This window comes from Trichomycterus rosablanca, chromosome 1, assembly GCF_030014385.1.
Source record: "Trichomycterus rosablanca isolate fTriRos1 chromosome 1, fTriRos1.hap1, whole genome shotgun sequence".
NCBI classification, from domain to species: Eukaryota; Metazoa; Chordata; class Actinopteri; order Siluriformes; family Trichomycteridae; genus Trichomycterus; species Trichomycterus rosablanca.
Window position 1 is genome coordinate 52051545 of NC_085988.1, and position 20947 is coordinate 52072491.

The 20947-nt window shown below is 38.4% G+C and overlaps 2 protein-coding genes across 3 annotated transcripts in view; one reads left to right on the forward strand and one right to left on the reverse strand.

Moving 5' to 3' along the window:
- Nucleotides 1–20947, reverse strand: part of ccdc146 (coiled-coil domain containing 146) — a 43954-nt gene that overhangs the window by 18513 nt on the left and 4494 nt on the right. For both annotated transcript variants that reach the window (XM_062994352.1, XM_062994361.1), the window contains exons 2-8: nt 20559–20729; nt 8201–8283; nt 7481–7684; nt 4657–4714; nt 3609–3785; nt 3444–3517; nt 141–368 (exon numbers count right to left, since the gene is read on the reverse strand). In XM_062994352.1, coding sequence (XP_062850422.1) covers nt 141–368; nt 3444–3517; nt 3609–3785; nt 4657–4714; nt 7481–7684; nt 8201–8283; nt 20559–20726 — 992 coding nt within the window. In that variant the 5' untranslated portion in view covers nt 20727–20729. The remainder of the gene's footprint in view (nt 1–140; nt 369–3443; nt 3518–3608; nt 3786–4656; nt 4715–7480; nt 7685–8200; nt 8284–20558; nt 20730–20947) is intronic.
- fgl2a (fibrinogen-like 2a) lies at nt 15074–17946 on the forward strand. Its single transcript, XM_062999151.1, has 2 exons — nt 15074–15674; nt 16801–17946. The coding sequence occupies exons 1-2, from the start codon at nt 15074–15076 to the stop codon at nt 17505–17507; spliced, it is 1308 nt and encodes a 435-aa protein (XP_062855221.1). The 3' UTR covers nt 17508–17946.

Sequence of the window (20947 nt, forward strand, 5' to 3'; positions counted from 1 at the left end):
GTGTAGCCTCTGTTAGCCACTACTATTATTTTTCCTCTTACAAGTGACTAAACTGGTTAATACATTTAAAACTGGCATTCTCTTCATTACAAACCACCTTTGACCTACTGCTATATTTAGTGCTACTGCGTAATTCACACCTCTGTTCATGGAGTATAGCCTTCTTCTCCTTGGTCATCTCCATTTCTTTAAAAAGCATGCTGCTTTCTCTTTGAGCTGCCTCAAGTTGAGCCTTGCACCCTTCAAGCTCCTGTATCACAGCCTTGCGCTCCTCATCCAGCTGCCTGCTACGCACATGTGTGTTCTTTATAAGGCCCACCAGCTCCTGCAGTTGCACCTGGAGCTCAGCCAAATGCTTCTTCAAATCCCTGTATGACACACGGGCACACACACACAATGTAAGTATTCAATGACTAAATGGTTTAAAGCATAATCTATGCAAAAACTATACAGAATGTAAGAGTGCATGATTTTATGACCATATCACATTATCACTGTATCAATATCTAGATACAAATAAATAATTTAACACAACTCAACAAAAAAAAGTCAGGCAGTTTTGATGTGATTCAACTCAGGGTTTGGCAGAATTTGTAAAGAAAGTATTTAATGCTGTGTCCTAATGTATTCAGTAATATTATCCTAGCATTATTTATGTAATTATGTATACAGTGGGGCCAAAAAGTATTTAGTCAGCCACTGATTGTGCAAGTTCTCCTACTTAGAAAGATGAGAGAGGTCTGTAATTTTCATCATAGGTACAATTCAACTATGAGAGACAAAATGAGAAAAAAAAATCCAGGAAATCACATTGTAGGATTTTTAAAGAATTTATTTGTAAATTATGGTGGAAAATAAGTATTTGGTCACCCACAAACAAGCAAGATTTTTGGCTCTCACAGACCTGTAACTTCTTCTTTAAGAAGCTCTTCTGTCCTCCACTCGTTACCTGTATTAATGGCACCTGTTTGACCTCGTTATCTGTATAAAAGACACCTGTCCACAGCCTCAAACAGTCAGACTCCAAACTCAACCATGGCCAAGACCAAAGAGCTGTCGAAGGACACCAGGAAGAAAATTGTAGACCTGCACCAGGCTGGGAAGAGTGAATCTACAATAGGCAAGCAACTGTGGGAGCAATTGTAAGAAAATGGAAGACATACAAGACCATTGATAATCTTCCTCGATCTGGGGCCCCACGCAAGATCTCATCACGTGGGGTTAAAATGATCATGAGAACAGTGAGCAAAAATCCCAGAACTACACGGGGGGACCTGATGAATGACCTGCAGAGAGCTGGGACCAAAGTAAAAAGGCTACCATCAGTAACACACTACGCCGAGAGGGACTCAAATCCTGCAGTGCCAGGCGTGTCCCCCTGCTTAAGCCAGTACATGTCCAGGCCTGTCTGAAGTTTGCCAGAGAGCATATGGATGATCCAGAAGAGGTTTGGAAGAATATCATGTGGTCAGATGAAACCAAAATGGAACTTTTTGGTAAAAACTCAACTCGTCGTGTTTGGAGGAACAAGAATGCTGAGTTGCATCCCAAGAACACCATACCTACTGTGAAGCATGGGGGTGGAAACATCATGCTTTGGGGCTGTTTTTCTGCAAAGGGGACAGGACGACTGATCCGTGTTAAGGGAAGAATGAACGGGGCCATGTATCGTGAGATTTTAAGCCAAAACCTCCTTCCATCAGTGACAGCATTGAAGATGGAACGTGGCTGGGTCTTCCAGCATGACAATGATCCCAAACACACCGCTCGGGCAACAAAGGAGTGGCTACGTAAAAAGCATTTCAAGGTCCTGGAGTGGCCTAGCCAGTCTCCAGACCTCAACCCCATAGAAAATTTGTGGAGGGAGTTGAAAGTCCGTGTTGCCCAGCGACAGCCCCAAAACATCACTGCTCTAGAGGAGATCTGCATGGAGGAATGGGCCAAAATACCAGCTACATTGTGTGCAAACCTGGTGAAGACTTACAGGAAACATTTGACCTCTGTCATTGCCAACAAAGGTTATGTTACAAAGTATTGAGTTGAACTTTTGTTATTGACCAAATACTTATTTTCCACCATAATTTACAAATAAATTCTGTAAAAATCCTACAATGTGATTTCCTGGATTTTTTTTTCTCATTTTGTCTCTCATAGTTGAAGTGTACCTATGATGAAAATTACAGACCTCTCTCATCTTTCTAAGTAGGAGAACTTGCACAATCAGTGGCTGACTAAATACTTTTTGGCCCCACTGTAATTACTGTGACAAAGCAGTAACATAAGCTAGCCTACTACCGCTGACATCCGGGGTTCAAATCCCAGCAGTGATCTTGGGCGTCTACATAGAAATCAGGCTTAAACCAGTGACCTTCTGACTACTAGTCTAGTTCCTTAACCTCCAAGCTACCACTGCCCTACTGGGAAGATTTATTTCTTTATTTACTTGGGTGTCATCCCCTTTTACAAAAACATTTAGAAAGTGGATTTGCTACTTTACACTGGCCCAGTATTAGCAAGTAAGTGAATGGGTGAGTATGTAGCCTTAATGTAATTCCTGGGGTTTCCTGGTGGCCCAGAACACAACAGGATTATGATCGCGATGAAACAGTTACTAGATTAATATACAAATAATATACTCTTACCTGGGTAATACTGACAACACCTGTGTGTTGTAAAATTAGAGCTGGGATTATGTAAGTGTATGTGAAATCCCCACAATAGTGATAGATTAACAAGTATGGGTGGTGGCCTGGCTGTCATCTTTAATAAAAGTGTGAGAATTAGCTTATGTCAATTACATGAGGTATTTTCTTTCTAATATATGACTTATAAATGGCTTTGAAGGTTTCTGGCTTTGTCCGCCAAGATATTTTTGTGTTAATCTCTAGTAGTACTTAGTGACTTCAATATTCACTTGGACTCTGTATCCACCTTATCTACTGACTTTTTGTCATTACTAAACTGTTTAAGTTTAACCCAACATAAGCACTGACTTATTTTGGATCTAATCTGCACTACTGGTTATACTGTAAATGCAGTAACAGGTCTATGTACTGGTATTTCAGTTGCCAAACTTGCCACAACTGTTTTCTCTCTTCCCAATTCTAAATCCGGCCCTAAGACCCCACTCTCTTTTTTGGTGTTGGCCCTCTGTCCTCTGACAATCAAAAATCTAAAGACCTTAACTGTGCCTTCTACCCACTTCCCTTCCTAGTTTACTCCTGAGCTTAATGCTCTGAAAGTCACCCGCAGACGTCTTAAGTGTCTCTGTAAGAAAAGTGGTTTGCATGTACATTTCCTTTGCTTTCTCAGATCATATGGCTAAATATAAAGCAGCATTAAATGCAGCTATAGAGCTATCATAACTTAACCAGCCAAAACTCTGCAGTTTTTCTATTTTTGTGATTGCAGACAGTTAAAAAAGATACATAGTTAAAACTTACATCTTTTTTCGGTTGATTCTCTCCATCTCTTTACTTAGCTGAACAGGCACTGGAAGCAACTGAGCCAATTCAGCCTGGATGCAAAAACAAAGCCAATGTCAGGTTATTTGGTAAGTCACTATAAGTTGTTGGGAGAATGCTGAAATTCAAAATGTAAAGTGTCACCTCTTTGCTCTCAATCATTTCCTTTTTGTAATTCAACTCTTTTTGCTCATTCTGTATTTGATTGTGTTGAGCCTCCACTCCCTCATTTAAAGCCTTTATCTCTTGTTGGCGCTGGCCTATCTCCTTCCTCATTTCTTCACAGCTCTCATTTAGAGCTGTGAACTGCGTTTCCTCTACCTGAAAAAGCAAACACCACCAACAAACACAAACATATACACAAGTGGTGAGACATTTTTCCTGACATCAGCCCCATTGAACAGCTTTGGAATGGAACTGGATCAATTAAGGCTTTCTTCATCAACATCAGTGCCCAGTCGAACAAATGCTATTTTAATTGGCTGGCCACAAATTTCTACAAACATACTTTAAAGTCTTGTGAAAAGCCTTCTCAGAAGAGTTTATTGCTGAAAAAATCACTTAGAAGTCACTATTTTAATACCATTTAATACATCTTTCATTGTCTAAGTGGAATCATCAAGCTTTTGTAAGATTTGTGATGTTGTAAGGTTTTGAGCAGCCCCTAATAATGCAATTCACATCGTGTTGTCAATCCAGCTTATTCTTGGTCTTTCTTGTTCCACAAATCCTGTGATAACAGTGCCTTTAATGTTATGTGGATGCCTCATCACATGCCCTAACTAATGTTACTTGCGGGACATAATGTAGTTAAGAAGCCCTGTTCTTGTAAACTTGCTCAGTGGTCATCATCTTCCTCTATGAGATTTTCAGCAGTTTTATATTGCACTTGATCCCAAGAATACCCATTTTTTAAAGCTCAATATGATCTTGATAGCATCACCATCACATGATGTACAATGAGACCTCAATGAGAGGAAAATAACAATTGCAATACGCAACAATATGCCTAAGAAACCACTAACTGTAAATACAGTTAATATCAATAAATTGATTAACAGTTTGCATGCCCCTTAACATATATTGACATAAAGCTTGTAAACTATTTTGCCACACATTTTTTATAACTGGTTATTAACTGCAAAAACTGTCATGTGTAATTTCAACTGATTAACGTCTGTGATATACTCACCACAGACTTTAACTGGATCTCATACTCTTTCTTAAGACAAATCTTTTCCTCTTGGAGACTGAAAAGAATAAAAAGTAAAAAAGAAAAACGTGGTTAATTTACAGTTGCATTAATTTTATTTGTTTATCATATATAGCTTATGACTTGCTGATTAGCTAGTAAATTCTTGACATGGAGTCAGTATTCACAGACATTGATGTAGTTTCTGAGTTCTTTTTGCTGCTTAGTGTAATGGCATTCCTCAGCTGGAGAACTGCTTAGAGATAAAGGGCTCCCAGATTTCTTTCATTTATCTACATCTGGCTGTCAGGTGCCCATGCCTTTTTGATCTCTGCAGCTGAACAATAGTCAGAACCTATCCATATGTAGAACCATAAAATATGTAATGAGATCATGATGCCTATATTGTTAGCTATAGTATCCCTTTAGATTGCAAGAATGTAATGAGACATCACTTTAAGAATTATTAGAACTCATTTATTTCCAGTTTAGTTACAATAATTCCACTGAAATACTATTGCTACTCCTGGATGTCATAGACACTGTTGATCATCTTACAAAAAACAGTTGTAAAAGCTTTTGGGCAATGGTGTTAAGAAGTGTGCAAAATATTTACAGTACTGTAAAAAGAAAGTATTTGCCCCTCACCTGATTTCTTCCATTTACGCCAGTTCGTCACATTTAAATATTTTAGATCTTTACTAATTTCAAGATAAACACAACATGAGTAAATACAAAATGCAGCTTTTAAATGATCATTCCATTTACTGAAGATAAAGATTTATTCAAAACCTATCAATTATTTGTAATTCAAGTTAAGTAATTGCCCCTAATAACTAACCTAATAAGTTGTGCCACCCTTGGCAGTAATAGCTGCAATCAAGCATTTGTGATGAGTCTTTTACATCATTGTAGAAAACATTTGTCATGCTCTTCTTTTCAGAATTGTTTTAATTTGGCTATGTTGAAGCGTGTTTAAGCTTGAACTGCCCCAAATCAAGGTCTTGTCACCGTAACTCAATGGGATTGAAGTGGGACTTGATTGTGTGCTACTTTCTGAGACCTGCTTCGAATTGCCATGCAGGTTTAACTGTGATGTTTAAATTCAACAAATCTGAAAGTAATCCTGTCTGGGTGTGGCTAGTGTAATTGGACCCAAATACATTTGGTTAACTGCTTGATTTAGTAGCTAAGGGGAAAATTACTTTTTTTACAGCCAGGTAGGGCTGAACAGTATTTTGTTTTTAATAAATGAAATCATTTAAAAAAGAATTGGGTCTTTGTTTAATATTAAAAGTAGTTTGATGATCTGAAACAAATAAAGTGTGACGAATGCAAAAAATCACAAAAGTGAGACGAATGCAAAAATAGAGGATAATGGAAATGTGGCAAAGCACTGTATTTCTATGCTTTATTTTGGAGGTGTGACTAACCTTTTGTCGACTGCCAAGCAAAATGTAATATGAAAAAGACACCTTACAAATACAGTGTTTAAATGACACAGTAACATGGCTCATCTGCTAAATGAATATGGCAGTGAGTCACATTAGGAGTTGTGTCCTTCTGCTTTGCCATTTTGGCAGGCAGAGTACATCTGATAGCAAATTCTCATGATTGACACTTAACACCTTGTGAGCATTAGTTCATTCCACCTCCTATCTCTGATAAACATGCTTTTCTCTGAAACCCTGGTGCTGGGATGCTTGGTCTGGTCCAGTTTTCTGTATCTTTCTGGAAACTCACCCTGGTGTTGCAGTGTTTTGGACCTCAATATGTTTTTTTTTTTTAAAACAACCCAGTGTCAATGCTGGATGAAGAATAGTGCTCCATTCAAAAATATAAAGCCAGCAGCGTTCTCTGATCAGAAAATGTACAGTAATAAAAGACTAAATACTCACGTTGTGCACAAAAAAATTAATAGCTCCAGTTTACAACTGTACACCTTTTTTTGCTGGAAGCTTTAAAATGCCTGTTTTACTGAATGTTTACATTTCTGCACAGATACAGAATATATAGTTTTATTATTATTTATTATTATTATAACTGTCACAGTCAAGCATTCAAGAGGCTCATTATGTAAATACACTGCAGCTTGGAGAGCCTGTTATATCCACCATACCGCAGGTTCATTGCATTGTGCTCCTGCTTATTTAATATTTGCACACTCTGTAAGGTGAAAACTTTTGTTTCCACTGACTCAAATGCCAGCATTTATTCTGAGGAACTCACCTGTACAAATGAGCTGGTGATGACACCTTTATGAGTGGAGCCGCACTGATGCTGCGTCAGTTGGTGAAGTGGCTGCTCCACTCCTTTAATAGCTTTTTACTGAGTTCCTCTCTGTTTATACTGTTTTTGAGAACTTAGGTTATCACACGCATGTGGACTGAGAAACTAGAATGCTGGTAACTTAGTTAACTCAGTAAACTATCTTTTCTAACTTTTCTCTCTGTTTGTGCATTTTGCTGGGGACTTATTGCTGATGCCTCTGTGTAGGATGAGTGCATGGCCACCTAAGTTTTCTTTCAGTTTGCCACTGTAGGCTTAGCTCCATGTATGCCCTTCTTACCTTCTCTGGGCAAACGCATAAAGTGTAATAGCCCCTACTCTGACTCACTGGGCTGCAGATTATTTATATGGGTTTCTTCTTATTATTTCTTCTTTTTTTCAGTTTCTGCTACTTTGGCCACTTACACGTTGTAAGTTGTTATCCTATTAGTTTCTGGCTTTTTAGCTGCAGTATTGTTCTGCCTTGGTAAAGTAGCCTGCATGTTGAGTGCACACCATACAAATCCAGTGATATCTAGAAGACAAAACCCCTTACCATTTAAGTTTGTACTGCATCTCATACTCTTTCTCCTTTGCTTCTCGAAGTGTGTTGTGAAACTGCAAGAGCTGCTGTCTCATGCGACTGACATCTGTGTCCTCTGGGAAATCCTCTGTCTTCTCAAGCTCTTGCTTTTGGAGCTCCAGTTTGGTACGGAACTGCTTTGCCTCCTCCAACAGATTTAGCTCTGTTTCCTGAGAACTATAAGACAAGCAAGCCTATTACAGACAAGTGATTTATTGTTTACTTGCTAAATTGATATTTTTGTACTAAGCGCAAGGGGGTGGATAAAAGAGAAGCAACACATGAAAAGTTACTGTAAATAACTGTATAACAAGTTAACAAGTTTACAGAACCAAGTGCACCCTATGGCGCCAACATCCTATTTCCTGTTGATGTTTTCATATTCCAGGATAATGCCATCATAGATAATACTTAACCTATCAAGAGTGGTTTGATGCACACCAGAAAGTGCCAGAGAGTCAAGTAAATTTCATCCATAGAAAATTGTCTTCTCAAAGAGTGGTCCTACATTCCACCACAAAACATTTCAGACCTGTATGACAGCTGTCCTGGGGCAAAAAATGTCTTTACTCCTTAATAATAATATAACTGTTTAACAAAACAAAACAGAACAAGGGCTAACTGCTGCATATTGGCTGTGTTTTGTTTTATTGCTGGCAGACATGTTTTTACTGGCCAATGTGTGTCTCTTACCTTCTCAGTGTGCAATTCAGCAAATGTAATTTGGCTTTAAGTTTGGCCACTTTATCCCCACTGATCTTGCCCTCTGAAAAAAGCTGAGAATAGAATGAAAAGGCATTAACAATTGGAAAGCAGTTAACAAATGCATACTTTGGCTTGTTTTGAGACTATTTATAAACAGTGTTTTTGTAGCCTAGCGAACTATTGAAAAAACTTACCCATGCAATGGGATTGAAAAACATACTTGAACTTTGAATGTAGTTTATTTAAAAGCTAAACAAGTGAAAGCTTCAAATCTCGAAGGGATTTTCATGACTGGCACAAGGTTTAAATTAGTAAAAGGGCAAAACAAGTGAAAACTCTGTCTATACAGTCTATAAAATTGATAAAATACCTATTTGTCACAGATGTTTTAGATCAGACTACTTATAATATTAGATAAAGATAACCCAGGTACACACAAATGCCTTTTTAAAACCTGTTGAATTTAAGCATCACTTAAATAGAACTTGTCTGGCAATGTGAAGCAGAAAATCTAGAAAATCTAAAAAAACACTTCACGATGCCATGTTCTGAAAATATTCAAATACAAATTCTGAAGCGCAGTTGGATTATGCAGCAGGACAACTATCCGAAGGACAAACATTTCCATCTCTAAAGGGCTTAAAAGAAACAAAATAAAAGTTTTAAAGTGACTGAGTCAATGTCCTAACAAGAATCCCATTGAAATGCTGTGACAAGAACTTAAAAAGGCAGTTCATGCTTAAAAACCCTCCAAGCCGAATTAAAGCAAAGAAGAGTGGGCCAAAATTCCAGTGCTGTAAAAGACTCATCACGTGTTATCACAAATATTTGATTGCAGGGCCCCTCCATGACGTCAACGTACAAGGTACGTGCATGTCTGGCCGTGGCCTCACTGAAAAATAATCTAAGCTGATGGAGTACAGAAAAACTAAAGCATTAAGGTATCTGCAGGACATGTAGTTTCATATAACTGGAAACCAAAAAGTGGATAGTAATGCATTACAATAATTTGGTTGATTTTTAAAAATACATTGTACTTACAAAAGTAGTTTAGGTAGAGTCATTTTAACTATAGCATTTAAACCTTTAAGTAAGTAATATATGACTCTAACAGCACTTGTCTATAATAATACTTTCATATAAAAATGTACAGGCTATCAACAGATAACACCACCTTCTGTAAGATGTAATGCATGTTTTTTTTTTTGCATTTCCCCCCAATTTTTCCCCAATCTAGACCTATCCAATTACCCAATAGCATTATGCTTTCTCTCTACTGATGTTGACCTCCACTTTGACTGAGGAAAGCCATGACTGACACACGCCCTTTCCGACAAGTGTGCAGTAGCCGACTGCATCTTTTTACCTGCCCAAGGCAAGTTCATATGTGGATCAGCTTTGTGTACGAAGTGACACACCCTAATCCTCATTATTCCTCGTCTTTGTGCAGGCGCCATTAATCAGCCAGCAGAGGTCGTAATTGCATCAGTTATGAGGAATCTCTTCAGGCACCTCCCTTGAACAACAAGCCAATTGCGTAGGCGCCCAGCCTGCTGAGATTTAAACTGACGAGTTAGAGATGTCTGCTCTGGTGTGCTAGCATGTTTTACTGCTGCACCACCTGAGTGCCCAATGTAATGCATGTTAATAAATAAGTTTAAATAATATTTGTTTGCCTCTATACATTATTTTTATTGAATAAATTCCTAAATGATAACTTATGCAAAACTCTTCTTTGAATAATCATTCAGATGAAAAAAAAAAAACCTTTTACCAACATATTTCTTTGTTGCCATCTATTACAACTTTGCTGCTTTTAAATGACACAAATGTATGTTAATGCTATATTTACAAGTAATAACATCACCATTAACACTCTTTTACACAATGCACTTCAGGGTTTTTGTTGGTTTTAAAAAAGAGTTTAACACATCCTACAGTGATAGGTCCGGTCCATTGGTTGTTTCTTATTTCAATAAGGATAAATATAAAAAATATGGGTTGGCACATATATGTGCACAACACAATGTACTTGACATGTATCAGCCACATTACTGATATCTGGATAAATGACTGGTCATGTGTCTTATCTGGAAGCTTTCCTGGGTTTTTTTTTCAAGTCTTCTGTGATATTTGAATATGTCTGGGCTGTTTTGGGTAGCTATCCAAAGGGCAAGGCTATTTATCAACAGTCAAGAGAGGGCCAGTCCATAATGGCTTTACAGTATGAGACAGAAGGTTCACATGTGGAGAACAGGCTTTAAAATAAAATGCATACACTGTTGAATCATATCTGTACTGAATCGGAATTATACAATGCTTGAGGCACCCTGGTTGAATTACATATATTTTTTTTAATCTTTGCAGTGTACATTTTAAAATAATTAATAAAAACATAAACTTTCCCCAAACACAGTGGAGAAGTTTAATATTAGATTAAATAGTGGCTTATAAAACTAGCAAGCACATTACATCTGGAGAAAAACTCAGGTATGCTCTGATGGGCAAAAATAAGGAATTCAAAATATCGGGAGCCCATTTATAACTTCTACTGACAGAGACATTAGAAAATTCTAAAGGGTTGCTTTAACGAACTATCCTATAGTTAAATAGTTAGTGGGTCACCCTTCTACTGTGCTAGGACATGTACGAAGAAAAACTTATCTGGGACCTCATCACAAATATCACTGTCTTAAGTATGCAAAACAACAGCTATATAAGTTTGAAGTATTTAAAAAACAAGTGCTGTGGATGGGTATTCAGATGTCACAGCGGTCTATGTCGCTAACCTACCACTGTTGTGATCCTACTATCGGCCGATTGGGCATCTACACAAACATGATTGGCTATGTTTAAAAGGTGAGGAGATGGACAAAGCCCTGTGATGGATTGGCGCCCTGTCCAGTGCAGACTCTACAATCACCAAAGTACACTATATAGGCAAAAGTAATGGGGCACCTTTACAGTACACCTACAGGAGCTTTTATGACATCCTATTCTAAATCCATAGAAATTAATATGGAGTTGTTCCCCCCTTTTTACTACCCATTCATCCAGTATGTGAGGTCAGACACTGATGTTAGACAGGAGGGCCTAGGATGGGGTTTAGGTCAGGGCTCTGTACAGGTTAGTCACGTTCTTTCACACCAAACTTACCTGACTATGCCTTTTTGGAGCCTGCATTGTGCACCAGACACAGCCATGGTAGAACAAAAAAGGGCCTTCCCCAGACTGTTTGCACAAAGTCGGAAGCATACAACTGTCCAAAATGTCTTGGTATGCTATTAAGTATTAAGATTTCCTTCTTACTGAAACTATAGGGCCACTACAACCCATTAAAAATAGCCCCATAGTAGTATCCCTCATTCATCAAACTTTACAGCTGGCACAATGCAGTCTGATAGGTAACATTTACCTGGTATTCAAATATAGCCTTATTTATCAGACTGCCAGACAGAGTGATTCGTCATGGCAGCATGCTTTACTTTACCCCATCCACCCATCAATGCTTGGCATTGTGATTGGTAATGTAAGGCTTACATGCAGCCAGGGGCGGAGCCAGGGGGTGGCCAGTGGTGGCCATGGCCACCATAAATGAATCTTCGGCCACCCCTCCGGCCCCCCCATCACCGGCAACTTTTTTTGCGGAAGCATTTCTGCACGCAGGTGTTCTCACAGGGACGCAATTCAACAGCGCACCTCAAAGAAGTAGTTCTCCACCAAAACAGTGCAGTAATACACTCGACATAAATGTCAACCACCAACACAATTACAGAAGAAGTACTACTTAGTGCTACTAGTACTACTATTACTATTTAGTAGTATTTGTGGCGAGCTACGAGTAAAGGCGCCAGCTGGCTCTGCGCGTTCCAGTGTTGCCAGATTGGGCGGTTATCATCCTAATTGGGCGGATTTTGTTGGAAAACAATTTAATAGCAGTTAAATAACACTTCTATTTAAAAGAATATATTCCGTTTTAAGAAGCTCCAGCATTGTAGAAGGCTATTAAAAGTAAAGTCTATTTTTAATGCTGATTTGGCTTAATAGTGTTGGTCAGTCTGTATCATATTCTTGAAAGAAAATTAAAATTTGTTTTCCATGCATTCACACTAGCATGTTCTGGTGTTCAAATGAGTCTCATCATTACACACAAGTTGGCAGCCAAATGATAATGTATTGCAAAGGAAATATCTTTGAAATTCTTCCTCATAACGTTAAGGTTATAGGCTATATTTTGGTTTTTCACTTGTCAGAGAAAATGAAGAGAGGAAAAAAAGCTTATTATTCTTCGTGATGTAATTCTACATGGCACTTACTGCCTGTATAGGTAAATGAGTGAGTGACCACATAAAAAAAGGTATCAGTTTCTGTGCCACCCCTGTGTGAGCAATGGTCTCAGTCTGGCCACCCCTATGAAAATTGTCTGGCTCCGCCACTGCATGCAGCTGCTCGGCCATGGAAACCCATGGCATGAAGCTCCCGGTGCACAGTTTTTGTGATGAAACCAGAGGAGGTTTGAAATTCTGCAGTTATTGAGTCAGTAGAGTGTTGGCAACTTTTACACATTATGTGCCTTAGCACTCGGTGACCCCACTCTGTAACTTTAGGTGGTCTGCCACTTTATGGCTCAGCTGCAGTGATTCCTTTTACTTTTCAGTAATACCAGTTACAGTTGATCATGGAATATCTAGGAGAAAATAAATTTTACAAACTGACTTTTTGCAATGGTGGCATCCTATTGCAGTATCAAGCTCAAATTAAGTGAGCTCTTTATAATGACCCATTATTTTACAACTGTTTGTAAAGTTTGACTGCATGGCTAGGTGATTGACTTAACAAACATGTTGCGATAAGACTGAATTAAACTGAGTTTAAGGATTAAGAGGTGTGTCCCAATACCTTTGTACTCCATATAGTTGTTTTCTGTATAGCTGTATGAGAAATAAAAAGAACAACTTTATTAAATGTTTAGATGGTAATGCTTTACCCAATTCCAAATGTACATGCTCAAAAACACCTGAGTTTGGCTGGTTCTGGATGACTGATGGGACACAATCTGTTCCTCCCACCCAGTGATGGCATAGTTACCTTGAAAAAGTAATCTGATTACTGATTACTCCTTTAAAAAGTAATTTAGTTACTTTATGGATTACTTGATTTTAAAAGTAACTAAGTTAGATTACAAGTTACTTTATTAGTTATATAATGCGGAATATTTCAAAGATATTCCTTTGCAATACTTTATCATTTGGCTGCCAACTTGTGTGTACTGATGAGACTCAATTGAATCCCAGAACATGCTAGTGTGAATGCATGAAAAACAAATTTTAATTTTCTTTCAAGAATATGATACAGACTGACCAACACTATCACGCTAAATCAGCATTGAAAATTGACTTTACTTTTAATAGCCTTCTACAATGCTGGAGCTTCTTAAAACGGAAGATTTTCTTTTAAATAGTGTTATTTACCTGCTATTAAATTGTTTTCCAACAAAATCCGCCCAATTTGGCGGATAATCGCCCAATCTGGCAACACTGGAATGCGCAGAGAAGCTGGCGCGCCACGAATACTACTAAATAGTACTACTTCTGTAACTGTGTTGGTGGTTGACATTTATGTTGAGTGTATTACTGCACTGTTTTGGTGAAGAACTACTCATCTGAGGTGCGCTGCTCCTGCGTGCAGAAATGCTTCCGCAAAAAAATTTGCCGGCAAAGCGGTGGTGGGGGGGCCAGAGGGGTGGCCGAAGATTACTTTATGGTGGCCATGGCAACCACTGGCCACCCCCTGGCTCCGCCCCTGCCAAGAAGAAAGCAAAAATATCTTTTCACTAAGGAAAATGACAAAAATAGTAACGCACAGTAACTTGGATAAGTAACTTTAATCTGATTACTGGATTGGAAATAGTAACGCGTTAGATTACTCGTTACTGAAAAATGTGGTCAGATAAGAGTAACGCGTTACTAAGTACACTAAGTACGCGTTACAGACCATCAGTGCTCCCACCTAGTGATCACAGCAAGTTAGCTCCCAGCTCTTGGCAGTGAACAACTGTAGCATATCTTGGGACTCAACAAAACACAAAAATGTTATAAAGTATGTAAAGAATTTGTTTTTTTAAATTATCCGCACTCCATCTAGCTCCACTCATATGTCCCTGTTTTGCCCTTTGTATAAAAAAAAACTTTTTGGCATGGGTCATTTGGGAATGGAAACAATGACTAAATGTAGAATGACAGATTTGTTGTTGTGCCATGTTGCACTGCACTGTAAAGTTAAAAAAAGGCACACAGAAAGTATCAAGCACTACTAGGCTGGGAATGCATTGTAAAGCTTGTTTTTATGATTTCACAATGATCCTGCTTTACTATGAATGTTAACAGATACTTTTTGTATCTGTTGGTCCTGGATTTTGAAGTTGCTTTGAGACAATGTCTGTTGTAATAAGCGCTATATAAATAAAGTTGACTTGACTTGACTAACAGAAAAATACTGGTATCCACCTATATTCGAACTAGAAACCAAAAATATAACAATAATCTGAGACACACACATGCAGGGAGGCACGATCGTGGGACAGCTTTTACAACATTTATAGTTTTCTAGAAATCAATTCAGGGTTACAAAAATACAGTAAGAAATCATTCCGGAGTTGTGAGTCACTGTTCAATGTAGTGCAGAAAATGTTACGTATTCCTAGGAACTCAGTCTCAGTACTTACAAGTTCTTACACAATCATGCTGCCCCACCCACCATTCCCCCTCTTCCTCTCCGCTCTGATATTAATGACCCTGCAAAGACAACCAAAGCCAGTCCTCCTGCTCTTTATTCTGTAACTCGCATTTGCTGTGCAAGATCATGAGGCTGCTTTTGTTATGTGTGTTCGCCTTGCTGACACTTGTGGCTCTTGGCTCAGGGGCTGAAGCTAATGGATCTTATGGCATCTTGGAGAAGACACCAGCCCCGCAGAGCTGCACCCAGGTGAAGCTAAAACCTGCTGGCCAATGTGGAGATGAAGATGAATGCCCTTTCCAGATCACCATTCCTCCTCTTACCATTGACCTGCCTAAGCAGTTCCGGCTGCTGGAGAAGACCATGAAAGAGCTACAGAGTTTAAAGGAGACTGTGAGGCAGCTGAAAAGTGCATGCTTAGGATGCAGCCTTCAAGGTGATAGTGCAGAGGATGGTAGAGGAGATGGTGGTGCAAGAGCCCCCAAGAACGGCAGTTCAAACAATGCCATCCAAGAGATGCAAGTGAAGATGAGCAAGATGTCTAACAGTCTGAAGAACGCTCGCACACAGATTAATCAGCTGCAGGGCAGACTGGATGCACATGACCAGCTCGCCATGAAGGAAGTTGAGCACATTGTGGACAAAAAAGTAGAAAACATCACTGGAGTGATTACTAAGCTTAGTAGCAGCTGCTCGACTGCGTGCCCTCTGGAACAGGGGCCAATTCGTAAGTCACACCCTTTAGCTATTTTACCTAGCAAAACATAGACAACATCATGTTTGATGTAGTGTTGTTAATTCAAATAAATATATGAAGTTATGTTTAAAAACTAGCTGCTAACATTTACATTAACATTTTCAACAGTCTTAAAGCTGCTTTATATAACTTTTAAGCATGTGTAAAAATGTATAAAAGTAGTTCAAAGGAATTCAATAGACATTTATAAAATAATCAAATAAAGAAGAACCATGATGTTTTTTTAAATGTAAAGATTAGAAAGGACTGTTTAGTGAATGTAAGATCTCAAAACCATTTATAGAAAAATCTAGAAAAAATTGACCAGTTCGATATTTGTTTATGACACAGAGTAAAAACTTCCAGAGAACAATGTATTGGCATGAATTGGGGGTCTATGCTTTATTATTGATGAGGCATTATAGAATATATAGCTCCTATCTACTACACACTAAATGGCCAAACTGATAAGGTGTCCACAAAGTTTTGGCCATATTGTGGTTCCTACCATGTCTGACAGTCAAAAGTAATATTAAAAACAACCCAGAGAAAATCAATGCCATCTCTTTCATTATAGTGCAACTTCTAACATGAAAAAAGCGGTTTAATATTTTTGTGTCTAAAAATGTTTGAGTTACAAAAACACACTACACCAAGTCTGACCAAACAGCTCTAAATAACAGTTAGTCATGTTAAGATCACAACATCCTTTCATTTTTTAACAAAATTGTTATGTACTGCACCTTTAAATATTCAAAAACCTGACAACCCTGATTACAGCAGCCTGCACAGGTTTTGTTGTGAGGTGTCTGGATCATTTCAATTAACACAAATTGAATACAAATAATAATCTCGAATAATAAAAAATATATCGGACTACAGTTGATCAAAAAACTTAAAATAGAAAAAGGAAAAAATTACAGCTCAATTATGGGCACATAATGGCATATCATTAATGTTGGTGTATTAATGTTTACTTTAAAGAAACAGTCCAGCCTAAACTGTGGTACTCAAGGTAATCTTATATTGGCAGTAATTAAGGTTTTTCCCTTTTCAAAGAAAGTTTTACTTTAAGAGACTACTAACTTGACTTTTAATCTATCTTGTGTCATTGTAGACATACGAGCACCCGGAGACTGTTCAGACTACAGTGTCATGGGCCAAAGGAAGAATGGAGTCTATAAGATAACCCCTTCTCCAAAGAATGGAACTTTTGAGGTTTTCTGTGACATGGAGTCCAATGCCGGTGGCTGGACTGTTGTGCAACGTAGAATGGATGGCAGCGTGAATTTCAACCGCACCTGGGCTGAGTATAAAAAGGGCTTTGGAGATGTAAGTGGGGAGTTCTGGCTTGGAAATGATCACATCCACTTGCTTACTCGGGCCAGGGACATGATGCTGCGCATTGAGCTTGAGGACCTTGATGGTGTGTGTGAATATGCAAAGTATGAGCAGTTCTATGTAGCCAATGAATTCCTCAAATACCGCCTGTCCATAAGTGGATACTCTGGGACTGCTGGCAATGCCCTGCTTATCAAGGATAACTACAACCATGATCAGAAGTCGTTTACCACATGGGACAGAGACAATGACTTTTACATTCCAGGAAACTGTGGCTCTTACTACGGATCTGGTTGGTGGTTTAATGCCTGTATGTCGGCCAACCTCAACGGCAAGTACTACCACAAGAAGTATACAGGAAAGCGGGATGGCATCTACTGGGGCACATGGCACAACATTTCAAGGGAAAACTACCCAACCAGCCCCAGGCAAACTTTTAAAACCGTCAAGATGATGATCAGGCCGAAAAACTACAACCCATAGGCTGATAAGCCCAGTATTACAAGTGACTGTTTTTTCTAATCTTAAAGCACCTTATATCTAGATGTGAAGTGGTTCAGAACTTTACAAAAGACATTTATAGTTCAAAACAATTCAAAATACTGTGCAAACACAGAAGTACTTGTGATGTGCTACTAGTCTAACATACAAAGCGAATAAAATATAACCTTTATGTAATTGTAATGTATTTTTTTTTCTGCAGCATTTATAAAGTGTTCACTAAGGCACCTAAGGCAGTAAACATGAAATATTAAAGCCTGGAAAATATGTTGTTTTATGTTTAATGTACATGGAGGAAATACATTATTACAAAGCTGACTCTAAAAATGTGCTGTATGGAAATTCTGTAGTGTTGGCGGCATAATTTGATACCAAATATGTATATTATTGAAATAGATTTATTTTTATGTTTCCATATAAATAAAAGCTGTATGTAAACTGAAGTGAGTCTGTCCAATGTAGTTTTAGACATGTAAAGATGTATACACCGAAAATTAATGACATTTTAAATTTCTATTTTATATACTAGTCTCTATTGAATTATCACCTTTAATTTGATATTACATCACAGTGTTTCCTTGCTTAAGCCGTCCCCCCGTATAATGACAGCACTCTAAGATTATATATAAAAAATTTTATTAATCATAAAATCATACTATGTATAAAATATCTAAAATAATGGCCTACAGACCCCTTTACAAATATTGGCACCACTTAAAAACATAAACATAAATGGCTGTAAAAACTTTATATATAATAATGATTCCAGCAGGATCCTGCTGAAAGATCCCACTATGACCTGTTTTTAGTTTTTGGTATTTAAAATGTCCTGGTATTTCATGGAGTCCAAGATGCCATGGAGAGAGGGCCTCAGGAGAGAAACACAGCCCACAACATCAGAGACCCTCCACTATACCTAACAGTGTGCATCAGATTTTCTTCAGTGTAGTCATACAAACATACCTTGAGCATTTTTGAACAACCACTATAACTAGTGCAACTCCACCCCACCCATGTTCTTTCTCCAGGTATATTTCAGACATGTAATTTTTCATTACTTTTCTAATAAAAATAAAATATATTGTTGAACACGCCCATATATGACAAACAATACGCTATGCTAATTTTGATATAAGGCCGCTCAGTGACAGACACATAGGGACAAGCTTAATCAACAACCTAGCCATGCACTTTACAAACATTTGTGAAAGAATAGGTCATTCTATAGAGCTCATTGAATTCAAGGGTGGTACTGTAAAGGATGCCACCATTGCACCATCATGAATGAGGAATAATGCTATGGGGCTAATTTCAGGGGTTGGCCTAGGCCCTGTAGTTCCAATGAGAGGAAATGTTAATGCTTCAGCATATTAAGACATTTTGGAGAATTGTATGCTTCCATGTTTGTGGAGAGATGTTGGGAAAGTCCCTTTTCTGTTCCAATATGGAAGCAAGGTCCATAAAGGCATGGTTGAGTGCAGAATAACTTGACTGGCCTGCACTGAATCCTGACCTCAACCTCATCCACCACCTTTGGCACAAACTAGAACGGAGATTGTGAGCAAGGCCCTCACGTCCAACATGTGTTTGACCTCACAAATGCTCTTTTAGATGAATGGGCAAAATTCCTACAGACACACATAAAAATCTGTAGAAAGCCTTCCCAGAAGCGTGGAAGCTGTTACAGCTGCAAAGGGGGTACTAACTCCATATCATTGCCTTTGGATTTTAAATGGAATGTCATAAAAGCTCCTGTAGATGTAAAGTGTAGGTGTCCCAATACTTTTGCCCATATAGTGTATAACACTCATCATATGAGTTTCATATAAAGTCGTTATGCTTCATTTGAAATAGTCAGTAGGGATACAAAATAACAAAGGGATAACAAAACATGCTAAATCAAATAGATTGCAATGAATCTTAAAGTTTTTCTTGACATTGTCAGTGTTTTTATTATAATATGATAAAGATGATACCCTTATATTGGGGCATGATGCAAAATATCCACAGAATGAGGTGAAGGCTCAATGATGGCCACTTAAAGCTGGATGCTATGAAGCCCAGGAAAGCCAGAATTTCTTTGCCCAATCATGCACTTTACCAATAAGCCGTGTTAGCAGGAAGCGCACTTGCTATGTAAGTTTATCCTGAAAGTGTTTCAGGTGGCATAGAATGTTTGTCATATGGTGTAGGTGTGTTGAGTGATTTGAATAGTGCGAAATGAACTAAATCAAAATTTGGCATGGAGAGATCATTTTAAAAAAAGTATTACAAAACTATGTGACTACTCTTTTAATATTGGATTTAAGGTGTTTCAGCCAAACCAAATACAAACATATATAAAATCAATCAGCTTCCAACCTTTCGGAAAGGTGAGATCCATAAATGCACTGGGTTAGGATTGTGGTTAGGGAAGGGATTTGTTTAGTGTAACTCCAGGCAGTGGAGAGCCTAAGCAGAGGAGCAGCCACAAATAGGGGCCATTATTTTGGAATAAGATGTCCAACAAGCTCATGGTCAGGTGTCCAAATACGTTCAGCCATATGTTTGTTTGTTTGTTTATTAGAATTTTAACATCATGTTTTACACTTTGGTTACATTCATGACATGAATGGTTCATCAGTTTACAGGGTTATATCGAACACAGTCTTGGACAATTTAGTATCTCCAATTCACCTCACTTGCATGTCTTTGGACTGTGGGAGGAAAGCAGAGCACCCGGAACTTTATCCCTCCAACAGAGCCAATCATGCCTGTGTAGATGCCCAGTCAACCTGTAACAACATTATTTTAAAGGGTGTTCGAGAGGTGCACTGCACCACTGCAGAGATCTGGGTTCTAATCTATGTAGTGGTGGGCTAGCATAATAGACAGCTGTGCCATCTAAGCGCCCTTTCAATATAATTACACCACTATGAAAACTAAAGAAAAGGCTTAGTTTACTAGTATGCATTTACTACTTTTAACAGCACATCAGTGATGAAAAAGGTTTAAAGGGCCTGTCTGTGAGATATTTAAGAAAAAGCTTTTTACCTCCTCTAAGCACTCCAAAACCGGACTGGCTGAAACGCAGCCAAGATGTTCCTCATTCAAATCTATGTCGGGAGTAAACGCATAGATGGGCTTTTGCAGCTGTTCAGTGGGACTCTCAGCCTCATCACCTTCTGGTGAAGAAATGCTGCACTCTTCTGACTGACTCATGATCTACACATACACACACACACACACACACACACACACACAGCTATATTAATTAACTGTTGGCTGACCACCAAGGTTCGTATGTTAGGTATACTATAAGGCCAAAAGTATGTGAACACCCCCTCTGATTAAGCTAATGTGTTTCTGCCAGTAACAGGTGTAGAAAATCAATTAGGCCAAGATAAAATAAATTATTTGATTCCAGTTTTCCTGTCCAGTGA